The following is a 17,201-nucleotide window of genomic DNA, read 5'->3' as shown; positions in this document are numbered from 1 at the left end:
AAAGCGTATTGTTTAAATGACAAACCAAAGAATTTACCCTCAGATTTTTGCAAGCTAAAAAAGGCAGCCTTTAAATCAGCATGTCCACGGACAGGTTTCTCTAAGAAGTTTTGAATGATCACAGTTTTCACCTTATATTCCTAGCGTTGGTCATGACTTTCCTCAGTGGGAAGGCTTAGCTCTCAAGGGTCATGAAACAGCTACAGCTGACAGCTGATCCATGCAGGTGTGCTCAAGGCAAGCACAAAGGCAGGAGGATGCTTCATGTAACCCAGGTGTGCTTATTGCACCCAACCAGCATCTTCTAGTGAGGTGCCTGCTCTCATGAAGCACTGATTTCATGAACAAAATGTTGAGCTGTGTGGAGGTCTGAATGTTTGCTCTTTATAAAGCTAATTAACAGCAGTCTCCTTTGTCGATTTCAAATTCCAAACAAGTTTGCTCCCAGCCTGTGAAAATCCCTTTATTATCCAAAATTAAGGCCTAGCAGCACAGCCATTAAGTTGGATGATGGCTACTGAAATTCACCCAGTGGAGTCACACTGTGTTGAGTGAGTAGTGGGATTCAGGCCAAGGCCTGTGTTAGGCAAGAAGTCCTATAAGGAAACCAGAAGCCTGACTTTAAAGCCCTATTCTGAGACCACCAGGAACACGAAACTTTTTTGGAGGCCACCTGCTATAACAAGCTCTGAGCAGAAAAAGCCAAAGCTTTCTTTGACTTAATTACTTTTATAATGAGAGATGCAAAGCTTAGCTTTTTTGTAATATCAAATTAAAAATAATAATAGCGAAACATATTTAGCTGTTCATCAGAGGCTCAGAGAGCTTTTTGTAAACTGAGGAATAAGAACCTGTCTTTTACAGAAAGAAGGTGAAGCTAAAAGCACAACTGGGTGACTTTACCAGGTCACTCAGTAAGTCCCTGGCAGAAGCTCATAACTGATCACTCCTAACAGGTTTTAATAGTTTTTTTTTTAATTGTGAACTCAGCTGTCTGCAAGGAAAGCAGAAATTGGGGCTCCTGGGAGGAAACCAGGTGAGTCAGACACCCAGCAACCTACCAGCAATCTCCATTTCCTTACTTAGGTGTGACCAAGTTTTGCAAGAACTCTCCCAACCCCTTTGCTTCCGAAGGCTGCTAAAATCAACCAGACCACCCAGACCAGAGTGCACATGGGAAAAAATCTCCTCTCTGCTGGACATTTATTTCAGCTGTCAGTTGAAATAACTAACCTGGTCTGATGTAGTCTCCTGCAAATCTAATTTTAGCAGCATCTGTTTTTGTAATGTTTTGTTGTTGTTGCTGTTGTTTTTTTCCTGTACTGTTAAGCAGAACTCAGGCTGGCTTTCTGAAGAAAAAACAATTTGTATCTTTGCATTCTGCATGTGTGTAGCTGTGTATCTGTTAGTTCCCTCTAAAACTCAAAATACCTTGGCCACTTTCCACTAGTAACTGAAATTAAAGTGCCCAGAAACAGAAAGTTCCTGCATGTCTTCTGAGAACAGTCCCCTGGTTCTTAGCCGCAACCTGCCAGTTGTAAAATAGGCTGCAAAGGTACGTGATTTGTAGGCAGTAGGTCCCAGCATTAAAAGATGAAAGTGATACGGCTCCCGCTGCTGCTGTGGGGTCAGTGAGTGGCTACAGAGGTCCTAGGCTACACAGTGAGATTGCAAGGACAGAAAGCCATCTCTTACTATGGATATTGTGCAAACAATTTCATGACTTGAATAGGTAAAACGTCTTCTAAAAAGAACCGATGGTTTCGGCTTGTGCCTCTGAATACGTGTGATTACACACATCACATGCTTATCTGAGCACATAAACACCAACATCTCCCTTGAGTAGTTCACCGAACTCTTATGTAGCCATTCAGATGGAGGAACTGTTCAAACATAAACTATTATCATTACATGGAGCTGTTTTATGATTAAATCAGCTCTCCATAAGCCCTTAACAAAGAATTCACACACAGCCCCAAAGCACACTTTGCTGTGCTTACAAATATTTTAGCAACGTCATAGAGCTTTCTAGCTGTTGAAAGACAGCCATTAAAATAAAGTGCTGGGGGATACATTTCCTGTGCTGAAAGGCAGATCAGTGAGCAGCTAACCCGTTAGCAATGTACATTTCCTTCCCAGCCAGCCTGTGCCTCCAGCACAAGGAGGTGGCATTGCAGCAGGGACCTCCTGCTGGTGTCCTCTCCTCAGAAGGGGTGCCGGCTCCTGATGTTTCCCTCTCTGATTTTGCTGTGCTTTTGTAATGAATACTTCACTGCGAGCCTCTTGAGTCACTTTCCTATTTCATCTTCTTCCATTCATCATTTTTGAACTTTTTTCATTCTCAAGGGAGGATTTTTAACGTTTTAATGTGGATCAGATTTAGACTAACTGGAGGGAGTTGGGAGCAGAACATGGCTAATTCTGATCAAGGAGATCATAACCTGGAGTTATTTTCTCCCTAACCTAGATGTTGTTTTTTGCACTGAAGTTACATAGAAGTACATGGGAAGGAAAGTAGCCCTGGTGCCTTTCTATGTTGCTTCTGCTAGTGTTATCCAGGCACTGGAGCAGAGGCTGAGAGACACCATCACTTGGAGTGGAATTTTCAGCTGAATGCTTCACTAAACATTATGCTTATCTGGGGTAACAGGATGAATGAGCATCCATTTAGTGCCATTTGTAAAAAATGTGTCTCTCTGTTAGAGAGATTTCGTTTGGTTAAGTCCCTTGCATGGTATATAAACCATCTGTGTATGTGTGTCTTAAAGCTGTTCAAGGCTTTTTCCATCAGAAATGCCAGTTTGTTGATATCAACAAACTCATTAACTCAAAATGTGTTTTTAAACAGTCAAAAGGGCTCTTTTTTGTCCTGTGCTTTAACATGCAAAATGTGCTTTCAAGTTAACTTTTCATTTAGAAATGTGAGTTATTATGAATCCCAGCTGTTTGGTTTTTGCTTTCCAATTTTCAGTCATAGACTTTAAATCTCAGTGGAGGCAAGTGCAAGGATGATTGTTAGAGCACAGAAGCAATAACAGGGCAGAAACCAGAGATCAAGGTGGAAGACAGCAGGCTCTGCAGCAGGTAGGGAGTTGAGGATAACAGAGGAGGGTGCTGGTAGTAAGTAAAGATATAAAATGGAGATTAAAACACAGAAATCTCCCTTCGGTGCTCAGGAGCTGACTCTGCTGCTCCTGACTTCTACTGAGAAACCTGAACGTGCTCTTCTAGAAGCATCCTTCCAATGTCCATCTCCTGGCGGGTACGATGGACTGACTCCTGCAGCTGTGCCCTACCCAACAAGGGAACTGGCAGATACCTGCTGCGAGTGACAGTCCACCTGGATCCAGAGTGATTCCTTAGGCTCTGTTTTTCATTTCACACATAGATTTAAACCATGCAGTTTCAGGAGCTCAAAGGATGTTAAGATGAAATTCAAGAAGATATGCCAGAATTAAGGTTGCTCATGTGAGCCCCCACTGGTCTTGGTGACTCAGCCAGCTTTCATCCAAAGTGCTCTTTTTGCTTAATACTTAATCCTGTTTTGGTTGCAGACACTATCCAGCCCTTTCTTGGTCATCCCTGAGGCCATGGCCTCATCACAAAGAAGGCCACCATCACATTTCCCCCTCCCATCTCTTGTGGCCCATCCCAAGGACAGCTGCTGCAGAGGGACAGGCACTTTGCACACCTGTGTGTCTATTTAGCTAGGATTGCTTCTAGGGAAGTAGGAGCCACCTCAGTAACTACCTCCAAAACAGCAGCCAAAAGACAAGTTAGCAACAACTGGCAGTAAGCTCACATCCTCTCGCTATTTTGATGGAAGGATCCATGCCTGTCTGCAGAGAGAGCCTTCCCTGCGGCTCGTCCCAAGTAGTCAGGGTGATCGTAAATCCTCATCTCATTTATGAACTATGAATAGGGCCCTGTCTGACCTAACTAGGGCATGGAGAAGCTATTAGACTTCAGAGCAGGAGCCTTGAAACACATGCCTGGATTCATCAAAGGAATAATGGAAAATATTTTGTTCCACATGGATTTTAACTAATAACGTTGTTTCTAGCAATTAGGCATTTGCAAACTTTAGCCATGCTTTTGAGTATTGTGGAAGAAGGAATGTATCTTGTGATTTAAGAACAAGATTGAGAGTCAAGGACCTTGGTATGCTTCCCAGGCATGCAACAGTGGGAACATGAGGAAGTGACTCTTTCTCTTACTGTGTGAATTCTGCTTGCAGAAGCAATCTATGGCTGAAAGTGCACCACTGCCTTGTGGTGCTGAATGGCTCAAAAGCGGCACCGAGGAGACAAATAATAATGAACTCAGAAACAAAATGAAATGGGCCTGTAGTACTTGAGCTACAGTGAAATCAACACTGTTCACAGTTATAGTTCCTTTTCACACTTTCGCTTGTCTGTCACTTCCTACCTTCACCACCATCCCATAGCATTTTCTGAGAATGTCAAATGCAAGCATAAATGTTCTTTTTATCCCTTACCAACTATCTTGAGATAGATACTTTGTGTATGTGTGTGTGTTTTTAGTTCTGCATATGTTGAATCCCATCAGGAAGTGCATTTCAAAACACTGATCCAATTCCTGCAAAAATTCTTTCTTCAGCTCTGTCCTGATTTGCTTATTGTTTTATAGTTCTGATGGAACACTGAATTTTTGACAACCTTATAATGTACTTCAGGTGGCAAAGGATGGCTTTGAATTGGTTTTCATTTACTAGAGAGTTAATATATTAGCAGGATCTGCTACTCCCAGGCAAACTACCTATTGTATTTTGTATCAGGTGTTGCTTTTTTGGAGTCTGTATATTCACCACTGGATGTAATGAAGAGAAAGCAACTTTGTGGAAAGTTTGCTTTTGTCTGGTCTAGAAAAATGCATTAGATGTACCACTTGTATTCCTGACATAAAACCCTCGTTGTTGTCACAGAGTTGTATGGCCAAACATCTTTAAGAAGACGTTCTGTCAAGAGCTTACTGAAGCACTTTCACCCATATGGATAAGAGGACACAACTATTATGGAACAGACCAAATGCACGAGATACCACATCCACATTTGCGACCTGTTTGAGAAATTCACATTTCTCCACTTATATAAGCTAAGATCTTGGCTTACGTGTCCTAATACTTAACTTCCAAAGCACAGTCATCCTTTATTTCACCAATTCAACTCCAAAAGGAGGATGTTACCATGCATACGTATATCTGATATTCCAAATCACCATCCTGCTGGTCTCAAGCTGATGTGATGACCAATGTTTGATAATGGAGACATCCATTAGGAAATCTGTTTGACCTTTTCAGAAAAGTATGGTATTCAGAATCTAAAAGCAACTGAAGGAGAGAGAAGTGGTTAATATCAGTTAATTTGTAAGTAGCTTTGATCTGAGGACTCACTAATTCTCCCAGATGCTTCCATGGCAAGGCAGTGCCAAGGAGTTCTTAGTTTGGCAGTCTTCTGCGCAAAAAGTTTTGCTTAGGTAGAATTATTTTCTCTTAAAATACATTATTTTGGTTTTCTTTCAGATGAAAAACTCTTAGTCTGTGTGTGAACCTAACCATAAACTGTAAGGGGCAAAATAAGACACAACTCTGACCTTTGAGAGACTGTTCCTTACGTTACCCTTGCCATTGCTTTATGCGCTAGCAAGAAGAAGACTTAAGACACTGTCATTTCCCAAACCAAACTGGATCATAATTCTAGACTGTTCAAGCAACTTGCTCTGTATATAAGCACACAGCTTTAGACTTAAGCTACAATAGCCAAATCAGCGCTGGCCAGATAGATGGGTAGCAGCATTATTACTACATTGTGGTTTTCGTGTCATTCCTGGGTCTGCTTAGATTGGGTATCCACTGCAGCCTTCCTTCCTTCAGATTTATTGTATCACAGTCAGCGCAGTACATACATCTTTGAGTGGGCAATAGTTCTGAAGTTTGTATTTCCAAGTGTTTGCCAGTTCAGTCTGATTTACCTTCTTTTTTTAACTTCCTCCTCATTTATCATCTCGAACAGCTTGTATTGGACCAGGTTACTTAATTGGTTTGGCAGGATTTTCTGGGAACCTTTTTCTAATACAAGCAGTCATGAAAACTTCTAGGCTGACTTTTCTTTCCTGGAAAATCTTTTGATCCTAAGGCTAAATCTTTGTTCCCTGGGCAGTGCCAAGTTGGAATGTCTCTAAGAATTTGTCGTTATCATTTAGTAACTGGGACTCTATGCGGCATGTTTTTAATTTGAATGCCTTCCACGATTCCAAAACTTTAACTAAAGTGATTCATGTCTTAGTAATGCACCAGTAATACTTGTTTCTTATGTTGTCTCCTCTCTTGTTTTATCTGCGTCCTGAGAAATCAGCCTAAAAAATGGCTCTCAGCTCTGCCTTCTGGAGAGTCAGACTCCAGGATCACTAAAAGTGATGGGCAAGTCTTTTGGCATTGTAGAAGGAATGCTAGCCCAAAGGGAGCACGTAAATAAATAGGAAAGACCCATTCTTCCAATCAGGCGGTCTACTGAAGGAGTTCACCTGGTGCTCGAAATAGCACTGTGGCAAGAATTGACAAGCAATCACTTTATCTTCTATTGAGAGAGAAAAAAAAAATACCTTTTGTATCCACTTTCTCTTTAAGCGCAGCTCAGGAAGTTACTTGTCTCTGGTTACTTTCTGAACACTGTCTGGGCAAGGCTGTAAAATATAAAGGAATTAAATTGTATTGGTGTTAATTAAGAGATATAATCTCAGAAAACACATCAGCGGGGTTTGTTCAAAATACTGTGGAAGATTTTTGGACAGCTTGTGTGTACAGGTTTTACTTCCATCAAAAAATGGTATTTATTCTCCAGATTCCTCAGACAGAGCGTTCAGTTAAGACCACATCCAAAATGAAGTTATAATGGTGAAATACGAGTGCAAATATTGACAATTTCTTTATATCTGTTCCAGGCAGAGTATGAAATTGCTCCAGATGAAAAGCTGGGAGAGAAGGGAAAGGAAATCATGATGAAATACCTCACCCCAGAGGTAAGGGGCAGCCAAAGTGGTATTACTGAAAGAATGCTGCAAGGCACACCTTTGCTAGACAAGGCTGTTATAGGCTTTCTAATATAATTTTAGAGCCCTAAAATTTATGATGGCAATCTCCAGTGTACAAACCTGCAAGTCTTATACAAACAGAAAAAAAATTGTATTTTAATGCACAAATTGGCTTTTAAGAGTGATCTTGTGCTTACTAGAGGCTTAAGTCATCTGTGGATGAGCAAGGGGCTTCTCTGGCCTCTTGTCTATGTGTAAAGCCCTGCATCCATGTTGTAGTGCAAGGCACCTTCTCAACTGTATCAACCAGTTATTTCCTATTCAGTTCATATCTGTGGTGTTTCAAATACTGCTGGGTTGGAAGCACCAGCAAAGATGGGCTTTGGTAACAGATGTTGTATGTTGGTACAAAAACTTCCATTCCTCCTGCAACAATTTTCTTCAAGGTAACCAAAAGCTTGCGAGCTGGAAATTGTATATTGTGTTTTGGAGTTGAGTGGTGGCAACATCAGTTCTGGTTTCCACTGCTGTCAGCTCTTGGCTGTTGCACCTCTGGGATGTCAGAAGGGAAGGAGCTCATGGTAGCAGCCGTGTCCACAGGGTGGCACTCCGAACAGAACCAGTTTGCTGCAGGAATATTGGACAGGCTGCACTGGCACTAACCCTTTTGAGAGGGGGGCTCGATCATTTGCTGGCCACATTTAACCTTTGCATTAAAGTCACTGCCAGTAAGCAATAAGCATCAAAATTCAAACACGTGAACAATCCTAGGAATTTTCCTAAGTTGCTTTCATAGGAGTAACCAAGATGTACAACTGCTGCTTCAACTTTTTTACAAGAGAAATACATTTGACCTTCAGGAAAATGAATTGTAATTTTGGCAGATGTCTTTCTAAAGCGTCTAACTGGTACAATATGTTTTGGAGGTGTAGGGGCAGAACAGACCCTTTTTTTTTTTCCAGTCAGTCATTTTCCTACCATAAATTTCAGTGCATACTTTCAGTTATCTCTGACTGCATTTGGGGATCTGGTTTCATTTCCTGAGGCTAGCTAGTTTCATATGCAGCCATTTAGCACTGCCAGGGTGAGTTCTTGCTGCCCACTCATTAAGGGCATGAAGTTCCACTGTTTTCCATCCACTGAGATTATCATTTGTCTTAAAATTCCTATCGACAGAGGAAAGGGGCAAATATAGAGGGAAAATGTTTGCCACTGCTCTAGTCCTGATCTGGAAATGGAGAAGGGCATTTTGCTGATATCAGGAACAGGGAAGTGAGAGAACAGTTCTGTTTAGTTCCAGCTAAGTACAGCTGGTCTTGGTGCAGGGTTCCAGATGCCAAAACTCTTCACTGATGTCCCGTGGCACTCTGCCATCTCTGTCACTTTACTTACAGCCCCATAGTGCAGCAGAAGCACATGGAATAGATTAGTGAGGTCAGTGAGGACCAAAATGAGAGCAGTTTCATCTTCATCAAGAAAAAATAGTGGTGTAGCAGGAAGGCAAATTACTGGGACTCCAGAGCTAGAGTTTCCATTCTCTGCAGTGCTGTACACTTTACATTTGACTGCCTACCTGATTTCTCAGTGTGTAGCAGTCTGTTCTGAAACTTGTGGTGTCTGTGAATTATGTTAAGGTCTTAGGGCAGAAAGAAACACAAAGCTACACGCCTTCTGTTGTAATCTAAAACTGTGCTGGTTAAGCTTTAATGTCAGCATTGGTCTCACTGCGCTTTTTTTTCTTAAGCAATTCTTCTTACAGAAGTGTTTAAGGCACTCTACGTCTAGTTGAAAACACTTCCTAGAGGCAAGATTGGCTGTGCCATAGCAATGGGCTGATAATTTTTCTAACATTAGGTCTACCCCACTACAAATACTTAAACATCTAGAGCAAGGTCTGGATTTCTTTCTTTTCATTGCGATACCTAACTAAGACACTCACATTAGGAGTTGAGGTGGCCTACTCTCTTTTCTAGCATAGAAAGAGAAGTAGGAACCTCCAAAGGATGGACTTCAAGCCATTAAAGGTAAGTGATTCAAAGCCAGGTTAGATGCTTGCAGTCAAGAGGGGTTAATCTGGACCCAAATGTCCTAGTGGAATATCGTCCTGGCCAGCAAAGAAACCCTCTTTTCATTAGGTGCTGCATTGCTGCATTTCTCCATTTAGCTATCAGTCCCTCAAAAGATACAAAGAGACACTGATTCCAAAGCCTTCTGCTTTCAGAGCAGAACGTTTCTTTTAAATAGGTGTGTGTCTGTACTTCAAAGAACCTCATTGTCTTGATACAAAAATAGTGTGACATACAGCTTGACTGATAGAATAAAATTATAGGTTTGGTTCTTGGACAGATAATTCAGCCTTATAATGTAAGTAGTATTTTTCCCAGAGTGCAAGATCAGAAATAAAATCAAAACAAAAAGTAGACTTCATGCTCTTTAATATTTATAAATGATTTTTAGCTCTTGGGTTTTTAAATGTCATGCATATTTAACATATAATGTGTCAGTATATCCTCATTCCAAAATGCTTTCATTTGCATAGGGAACATGCACTTTATTTAATAAAACATATAATACTTGTACGGCAGAAAGGAAAAGAAAACATTTCCCCAGATGAATAGACATCACACCAGTGCTTACAACCTCATGTGGCTCACACAGTCACCCGGAGATGTTCCGACGCCGTGCCGCAGTTAGCACACTTGGGCTTGAGGGAGCAGCGAACGCCTGCATGGAGAGCTCTAGCGAGGGCATTCAGCATCAGCCCTGAGGCAGCTAATGAAGCTCAGAGCTCGTCGAGATGGCTGAGGGGGGAGACACTGTTTGAAATAATCACAGTTCAGGCTCTATGCAGCTTTAACATCCTAGGCAGCCCCCGAGCACTCACTGAGGCAGCTGAGAAAAGATCTAACAGCCTTTTGTTGTGGCTGAGGCCAAGGATGGCATGCGTGGGTCAGGCTTCCTTGGCTCTCTGGCCTACAGTCAACAGTGATGACAAATTCTGAGCATGTCCTAGCGCCTGGAAGGGAAGATGGGTGGTTTACGCCTCTAGGAGAAATGGCACATAGGAACTCTGACTCTCCTCTGGGAAAAAGAGGAAGTAAATCCCCACTTCTTCCATAGGAAGACATCAATATACCCTCTCTCTTGGCAAAACTATGTTGAAACGGCCATATCCGACAGGCTCTTCTGAAATACTTGGTGGGAGGGAAATGGAAGAGCTACGTGTGATTGTCACAGTAATAATGCCAAAATAGAAGCTATTCCATGTCTTCCTGAGCAGCTTGACCTGAGTGGTGAGCAGGAGACAGAAAATCCATGGAAGAGGTGGTTGAAGATACCAGCCATGTTGACACATGCTCAGAAGAAGTATTAACTTACTTCTCCCAGGAGGTCCCACTTTGAGCTGGCTGCTCTTCAAGGGCCCTGTGGGGATGAGCACTGGTGAGAGGGCCTCATCTACAGGAATCCTCTGCCCCACATTGTGTGTGCCACTTCCATCCTGTGATCTGGGGAAGACCCACATGCTGGCCATCTTTACTTCACAGGAGCAGCACAATGCTCACCACAACATCGAGATTTCTTGACTGGAGTCCTGCTTCTTCAAGGGAAGCTTTAACAGTTTCCATGAAAAAGGCACTTAAAGCTGCCTTTTTGACTTAATAAGCCTGTAGGGCAAAAGTCCAACCCACAGGAAGTCTAAAATTTCTGAGGTTGTGAAATATAATGGTAAAACTGCTAAAATGAATTGGTCACAAATATTTATTTCCTGGCTTTTCCTAATCTCAACAGTTGAGTGGGAATGTTTCAGATTTAGGTTCCAGTTCTGTCTGCAAATAGAAAAGCTCGCAGTGCTTCGTGGAACAATTCAGTTTAACTGAACCCAGCATGTCTTCATTACCAGGCTTCTTCTGGTACTGCAAGAGTGAAGAGGTATGTTTACCTTTGTGCTGCTCTTAAATTAGACTTATGCATCTGAATGAAGCATTTTTGCCTTCCTTTTTGAAGGAACTACTAAATCACTAGCCCATTATTTTCTTTTTTGCTGCAAAGCCACCACCTTGAGATACTTTGAGAGACACTACCTAAAACTAAATTGATTTGAAATGGCTATTTAGACAGTCTCCATATGCCATTAGAGTTTATATTTGGAGCCAGTTGGGTACTAAAAATGTTACTGAATCGGATGTCTGATGTGTATTGTTATCCCCATTAATACACTTCACAGAATATGAAAAACAGCAAGTTAGTTTTCTTATCTGAATTCCTGTTCTGTTGCCTTTCCTCCAGGAAATGCACAGAATAAAGGCCACATTTTCAATGTCTTTCTTTGCTGCAAGAGGTTAGCTGGATGCAGCAATAACCTCCAGCCTAAGGAGAGCAATGAGTATTTTGCTAAATGGAAATATGTCTTTGTTTATATGAACAATTATAGGATAAGGAAGGGAGGGAAAAGTCCTATGAAAGGGAAACTGGCTGATCAGCAGTGTCTGACCTTCCACTCGTCTGCTAGCTAAAAGGTGCTCTTCTATCAGTTCTTTCTGCAGAAGAAAATATTTATGTAATATGGGTGAGATGAAATTAAAATGATTTATGAGCCTTTCTACTGGAAAAAGTCATGCAGCTGAGTCCAGGCTCACACTCACAAACACCCTTTCTCAGCTCTGCACCTTGCCACAGAGTTTTCTTTTTGCTCACCACTGCTTTAAACTAGATACCAAGGATTTTTTTCATGTTGCTCTCTCCTTGACATTTCTTCCCCCCTTCCTATTTTCACCATGAAAATAAATGCAGAATTTGGCACTTATGCTTCTGAGTGAGTCATCTTCCCTGATCACTAAAGGCTTCCATCTCCCATAAGGAAAGTTTCATGCATCACTTCTTAATGGTTCTGGCTGAATCCCATTTGTGGAAGGGCAGGTCATACCAGGAATTGGATTCCAGTGCTGAGATCTCTTCCTCTAACTGTTTAGTTTTACTAAATGCCTTCTAGGAAGATTTTATAATTAGCTTTTGGATTGGCCAAAATAAAAGCTGAATGTCACTGTATGTGAAACTCAGAGGGGAAAAAAACAACACATTAAACTTCTGTGAAGCAACCTGCAGAGTTAAATGAGAGATGAGGCCTTGCATTTTGAAAAGAGAGCCTTCTGGGACTCTTTTCTACATTATTGCATTTCTGGTACAAATTCATCCTATATCACTTATATCCAGCAAGTCATCTCTGCCCCTTTGTAAGCTTGTTATCTTAGTGATAAAAGGTCAACACAGTATTGCTTTTCACTGGCTACTGTGCGTGGTCCCTTAAGGCTTGGTCCAAGAGCTATCTTCAGAGCTAATTTTCAAGTTTTTCTAAACCCTATGCATTTCATTAGGGACCCAATTGAAATAAGAAATGAATGAAGTGCCTGTCTGAACACAATGTGTTACTTGGACTTAGGGTGGGCTAGAATTATTCACTTGCTCAAAATGTTATTCACTGTGTCCTTTGGGTTCCCATTAGTAGACTTTGCACGACCCTAAATACTTAAGTAGGAATCCTGGCCTTACTTGAGCCAAGGAGAGTTTCACCATTTAATTAATTGCCCTGGGACTTTACTCTGTGGCTCAATGGATTTCTCATCTCCCTGTTCTAGTGACTTCAGCAGGCACCATTTTAGCCAGAGATTATAGCATTACTTAGGCCCCTGCTTTGCAGCTAGCATAATCAATGCATAATCCAGTCTCTAGGTAAATCAATATCTAATTCCTGTTATTGTTGCAGAGATAACACAATCAATATCTCTGCTGATCACTTTGTCTCAGTCTAGGAAAGTACCCTTCTCAGCTCATCTTTCCAAAGTTCAGTTCTCGGAAAATATCTGAGCAGCAGGATGGCAACCTTGTTACTCAAATTAATGCTTTCTAATCAGGATGTATTTTAATAAGCATTCTTCTGTCACTGCAGCCAGGCAGTAATATAGTGCATCAAAGGAATCTGAAAAATCAGTGTTGCCTTGATTAGCAGTTCCTTTGCTGTGGTCTCAGACTAAAACGCATTTTCTCATGGTTTGCTCAAGTCCTATTTCTTCATCCCTTACCCACTGTTTATAATACAAATGTTAGTTAACTAAACACACACTAAGCATTTCTGTCTCCTGCAATGATGTCAAACTGCACAAGAGCCTACAGAAACAACATGGAGTCTGTTCTATCTCGGTGGTGTTGCCCCAGAGTAGGTCCTTGGGCAGTCCTCTGTGCCACATCCTTTTGATTTAAGGAGAGCTGCATTTGCAGTGTACTTGCTCACATTGGTTGAAGGCCATTAACCATATTAGTTTTACCCTAGGTAGTGTTATTATTTGAAGCTTTGCTTTTCCTTCCTTGTCATTTTTGAGAGGTTACACTCCCAAGTTCACAACTCTCATGCAGAGAAGATGCTTCATAACTGTTTGTCATTTGTGGTCAGGAAAACCAATGGGATGACTTGCTCGGTGGGCAAAAGCCTTCTAGCTGCCCTGCATTTGCTGGAAGTCCTCTGACTTGACCCTTTGGAAAATGGAAACTTACTTCTGCTAATTCAAGTCAACCACACATGTAAACCTGGCTCACAGCTGTCTGCTGAGGCAAGACAAACCCCCCAGGCTGCCATGACTCCTCTTGGAGACTAGCCAGGGTATTTGAAAAGGCTGAGGATGCTGTGCAAATAAAGAGCAGCCTGCTCAGGATTATCTGAGAACTGGAATGGTATACTTCTCTGCCCTTGGCTAATGAATATGCTCATTAACATAGAATCAGAGAATGGCTTAGGTTGGAAGGGACCTTAAAGATCATCCAGTTCCAACCCCCTGCCATGGGCTGGTTGACCCCCACCAGATCAGCCTGCTCAGGGCCTCATCCAGCCTGGCCTTGAACTCCTCTAGGGATGGGGCACCTACAGCCTCTTTGGGCAGCCCATGCCAGTGCCTCACCACCCTGAGTAAAAAATTTCTTCCTAACATCTAACCTAAATCTCCCCTCTTTTAGTGAAAAGCCATTCTCCCTTGTCCTATCACTGTCAGTCCGTGTAAAAAGTTGGTCTCCCTCCTGCTTGTAAGCTCCCTTCAAGTACTGGAAGGCCACAGTGAGGTCTCCCCAAAGCCTTCTCTTCTCCAAGCTATATAAGCCCAGCTCTCTCAGCCTTTCTTTGTAGGAGAGGTGCTCCAGCCCTCTGATCCTCTTCATGGCCCTCCTCTCAGCCCTCTCCATCAGCTCCACATCTTTCTTGTGCTGTGGGTTGCAGGCCTGGATGCAGTACTCCAGATGGTGCCCCACAAGGGCAGAGTAGAGGGGGACAACAACCTTCCTCTTCCTGCTGGCCACCCCTCTTTTGATGCAGTCCGGGATACAGTTGGCCTTTCAAAGAGTTATCTTTTCTTTATCCCATCTGCATACCCCTCATCACTTATATACAGTTCATCTGGCTTACCTAATAGCCAGGGAAGGTAATGCTAAGCCTTTAAGGCTCATTCAGCTTCCCCAGATACAGACTATTCTGCCTGAAAAATGTGTCCACATGGGAAAAAGGAATGAAGTTTTTTCAGCTGCCTGAAACACTGCCGTGCAAGACATCAAAGCAATCTGCAGGAGGCAACTTTTATGCAAAATGACATATTAAAATAGGTCTTTATTGAGTCCAGCCTCTTACGCTCCCAAAGCACGCACTGTAAACTTGGCCTATCCAAACACAGGTAGGTATCTAGACTGGAGAGATCAAGTTTGTCTGTCTTCCTTCTGCCAATACAGGGAGCCAAGGGTGGCTTTGAGTGACTCATTTCTTAGATGATTAAAGTGCAGTGAGGTGAATTCCACTCTAAGTGCAATGCAGAGTGCTTTAAATGACACTGTATGGCAAATCCACGCAGATTTCTGCGGGCAGTTTCTCAACAGTACAGGAGACCTTTGCTTGATTGTCCTCCACAGCAGTTCAGTGCACCCATTGCAACTTGCAGGAATTTTCCCGGTTGTTTCAGCTTTGGCTTTCTGAAGCTTCAAGCAAAATGGGTTGACAAATGTCTTTTGGGCTTAAGATTCATTGAGCTAAACTCAGAAGTAGCAGGCAACTGTGGGCTTGGCCTCAACAAGGAAGAGAATGAAGCATATGATCAAAAAAATGTTAGACATATCTTCTTACTCATCTACTTCCCTAATAGCAGGAAATTAGGATTCTGGAAAAACAGCCTCTTCAGCTGGAAACTTCAGCAACTGAGTAGCCTTACGAGAACGGGCCAAGCAAATTCAAATGAGATGCCTGAGACTGACATCTTTGGCTGGTATAATGCAATTAGAAGAATCACTAAGCTAATAATATTCCATTATTTTAACTTGGAATCAAGAACTACAGCACTACCAAGAGGAATGTTCTAAATTTCACAGAAAATAAATGTATTTAAATTCATTAAAATATCTATAGGCAAGCGTAAAGAATAGGAAAGTAATTATTAGAAAAATCTTTTGACTACAGGTGGATTGTAAAGTAAGCAACGCATTCAAGTTGTGGAAGCGTGGCACTTCAAACTATTCCATTTTGTTGTTGTTGTTGTTTTCAGTAATACAACTATGCTTACAAAACTCATTTAACCCGCATGCTAAGCCTCAGTTTGTATGGCAATTTATTATTATTTAGTCAATTTATTATTGTGTCAAACCTAAGTTTTAAAATTAAGCATATAGCAAGATTATTATCCTAGCACAGATGCCATTTTTCCCAGAAGCAAAGCAGAGGAAGAGTGGAAAATGCCACTGCAAACAGTGTGTCATCTCCTATAATAAATGTCTCCCCTCTCAGTTCTTTGCTGAAGGCAATTACCATATGACTGTTAATGGATTGGGTGAGAGAGGTGACTAGAGAATGACCTGTTTCCAGCAGTGCTAGGCAGTGATTTTGTTTGCTTTCATGCTCCGGCACATGATTTAGCGGTGGGCTGTTAGAGTTGGGGTGGTGTGGTTAGGTTGAGGTTGGACTTGATGATCTTGAAGGAATTTTCCAACCTGAGCAATTCGATGATTCTATGACTCTATGTTTCTAGTCTTTCTGTGAGCAGCCCGCTGTTTCCCGACTGATATTTATTTACTTCACTTTCTAATCTTTTCCAAGGCCTTCCCAAACTCTTTGTTGGATTTTAGTTTCTCCATTCAGATATTTCCCCAGGATTTTGACCTCCTATGTAAAAAAAAAGATGAAGGCAAAATCTGCAAAATCCCCACTGAAACTGATAAAGCACTACAGGCTTAACTGCAACCTGGATCAGGCCTTTGTGCATGAGTTACCTTCGTTCAAAGCAAACAGCTCATGGACTTCAGTGCGAGAATGGCTTGCAAGGCAAGGGTTACTGATGTTTACAGGCTTACGTTTCAGAGGAGTGAATTCAAGAGGCATCTGTTTGTTTTCCTGCAAGAAAGCCATTCAATAATGTTGAGGTTGTAAATGTATGTTTATAGTTTCAGAGATTTTTTTAAATGGAACAAATGACATTTGGTTTACCATAGAACGCCAAGCTGAAACTATTGCAACATAAGTTTGCTTGCTAATTTTTAGGCTATCCATCAGTGAAGGAGGACATTAAAAGGCAGAAAGGTTCTGATATGAGGCTGGAGAGTGGATGCTATCCAAACACATTAAGCACACATGGCCAGAGAAGAAACCTTCTGAGAACAGAAGCTGTCAAAATTGCCCTGTCATCTTTGTATCTTTGTTGCCACTAATGTGGGGAATACTGTTTGTTTCCAAAAACGTGATCAAACGTCTGGCTGCCTGTAGAAATACACTACGGCAGTGGTTCAGCTGAGGTTGCTAAAAAAAGGTTTCCTTCTGAACCAACAACACTTCCAAGGATTGCGTGAGTAGCCTAACTTTGGTTAGCATTAGTCTTCTTTTCTGTTCTGTTTCTTAAACTACTCATCCTACTGACAGCTACTGGCACTGAGTAGTTCATCTGTTTTCAAAGTTTAATCTGTTTGTAAAATGCTTTCAAAGGGGGAAAAGGCAAAAACAAGTCAAACATACTTCCCTTCCCCTTTACGTCTACATAAAACAATTTCAGCTGACTAGTTTATGAGCACCCCTAAACCAATAAACCTTTGAGTCTACACAAAGAAGGAAAAGTTCCTTTAGAGGTGAAGAAACCTCTGTACAA

At 41.7% G+C, this 17,201-nt stretch overlaps 1 protein-coding gene across 2 annotated transcripts in view; it reads left to right on the top strand.

Moving 5' to 3' along the window:
• Nucleotides 1–17,201, top strand: part of GRK5 (G protein-coupled receptor kinase 5) — a 167,772-nt gene that overhangs the window by 104,922 nt on the left and 45,649 nt on the right. For both annotated transcript variants that reach the window (XM_021399477.1, XM_021399476.1), the window contains exon 4: nt 6,961–7,038. In XM_021399477.1, coding sequence (XP_021255152.1) covers nt 6,961–7,038 — 78 coding nt within the window. The remainder of the gene's footprint in view (nt 1–6,960; nt 7,039–17,201) is intronic.

Source organism: Numida meleagris, chromosome 5 (genome assembly GCF_002078875.1).
Source record: "Numida meleagris isolate 19003 breed g44 Domestic line chromosome 5, NumMel1.0, whole genome shotgun sequence".
NCBI classification, from domain to species: domain Eukaryota; kingdom Metazoa; phylum Chordata; class Aves; order Galliformes; family Numididae; genus Numida; species Numida meleagris.
Note: the sequence above shows the minus strand (reverse complement) of the source record. Positions and strands in the feature narration are given on the sequence as shown.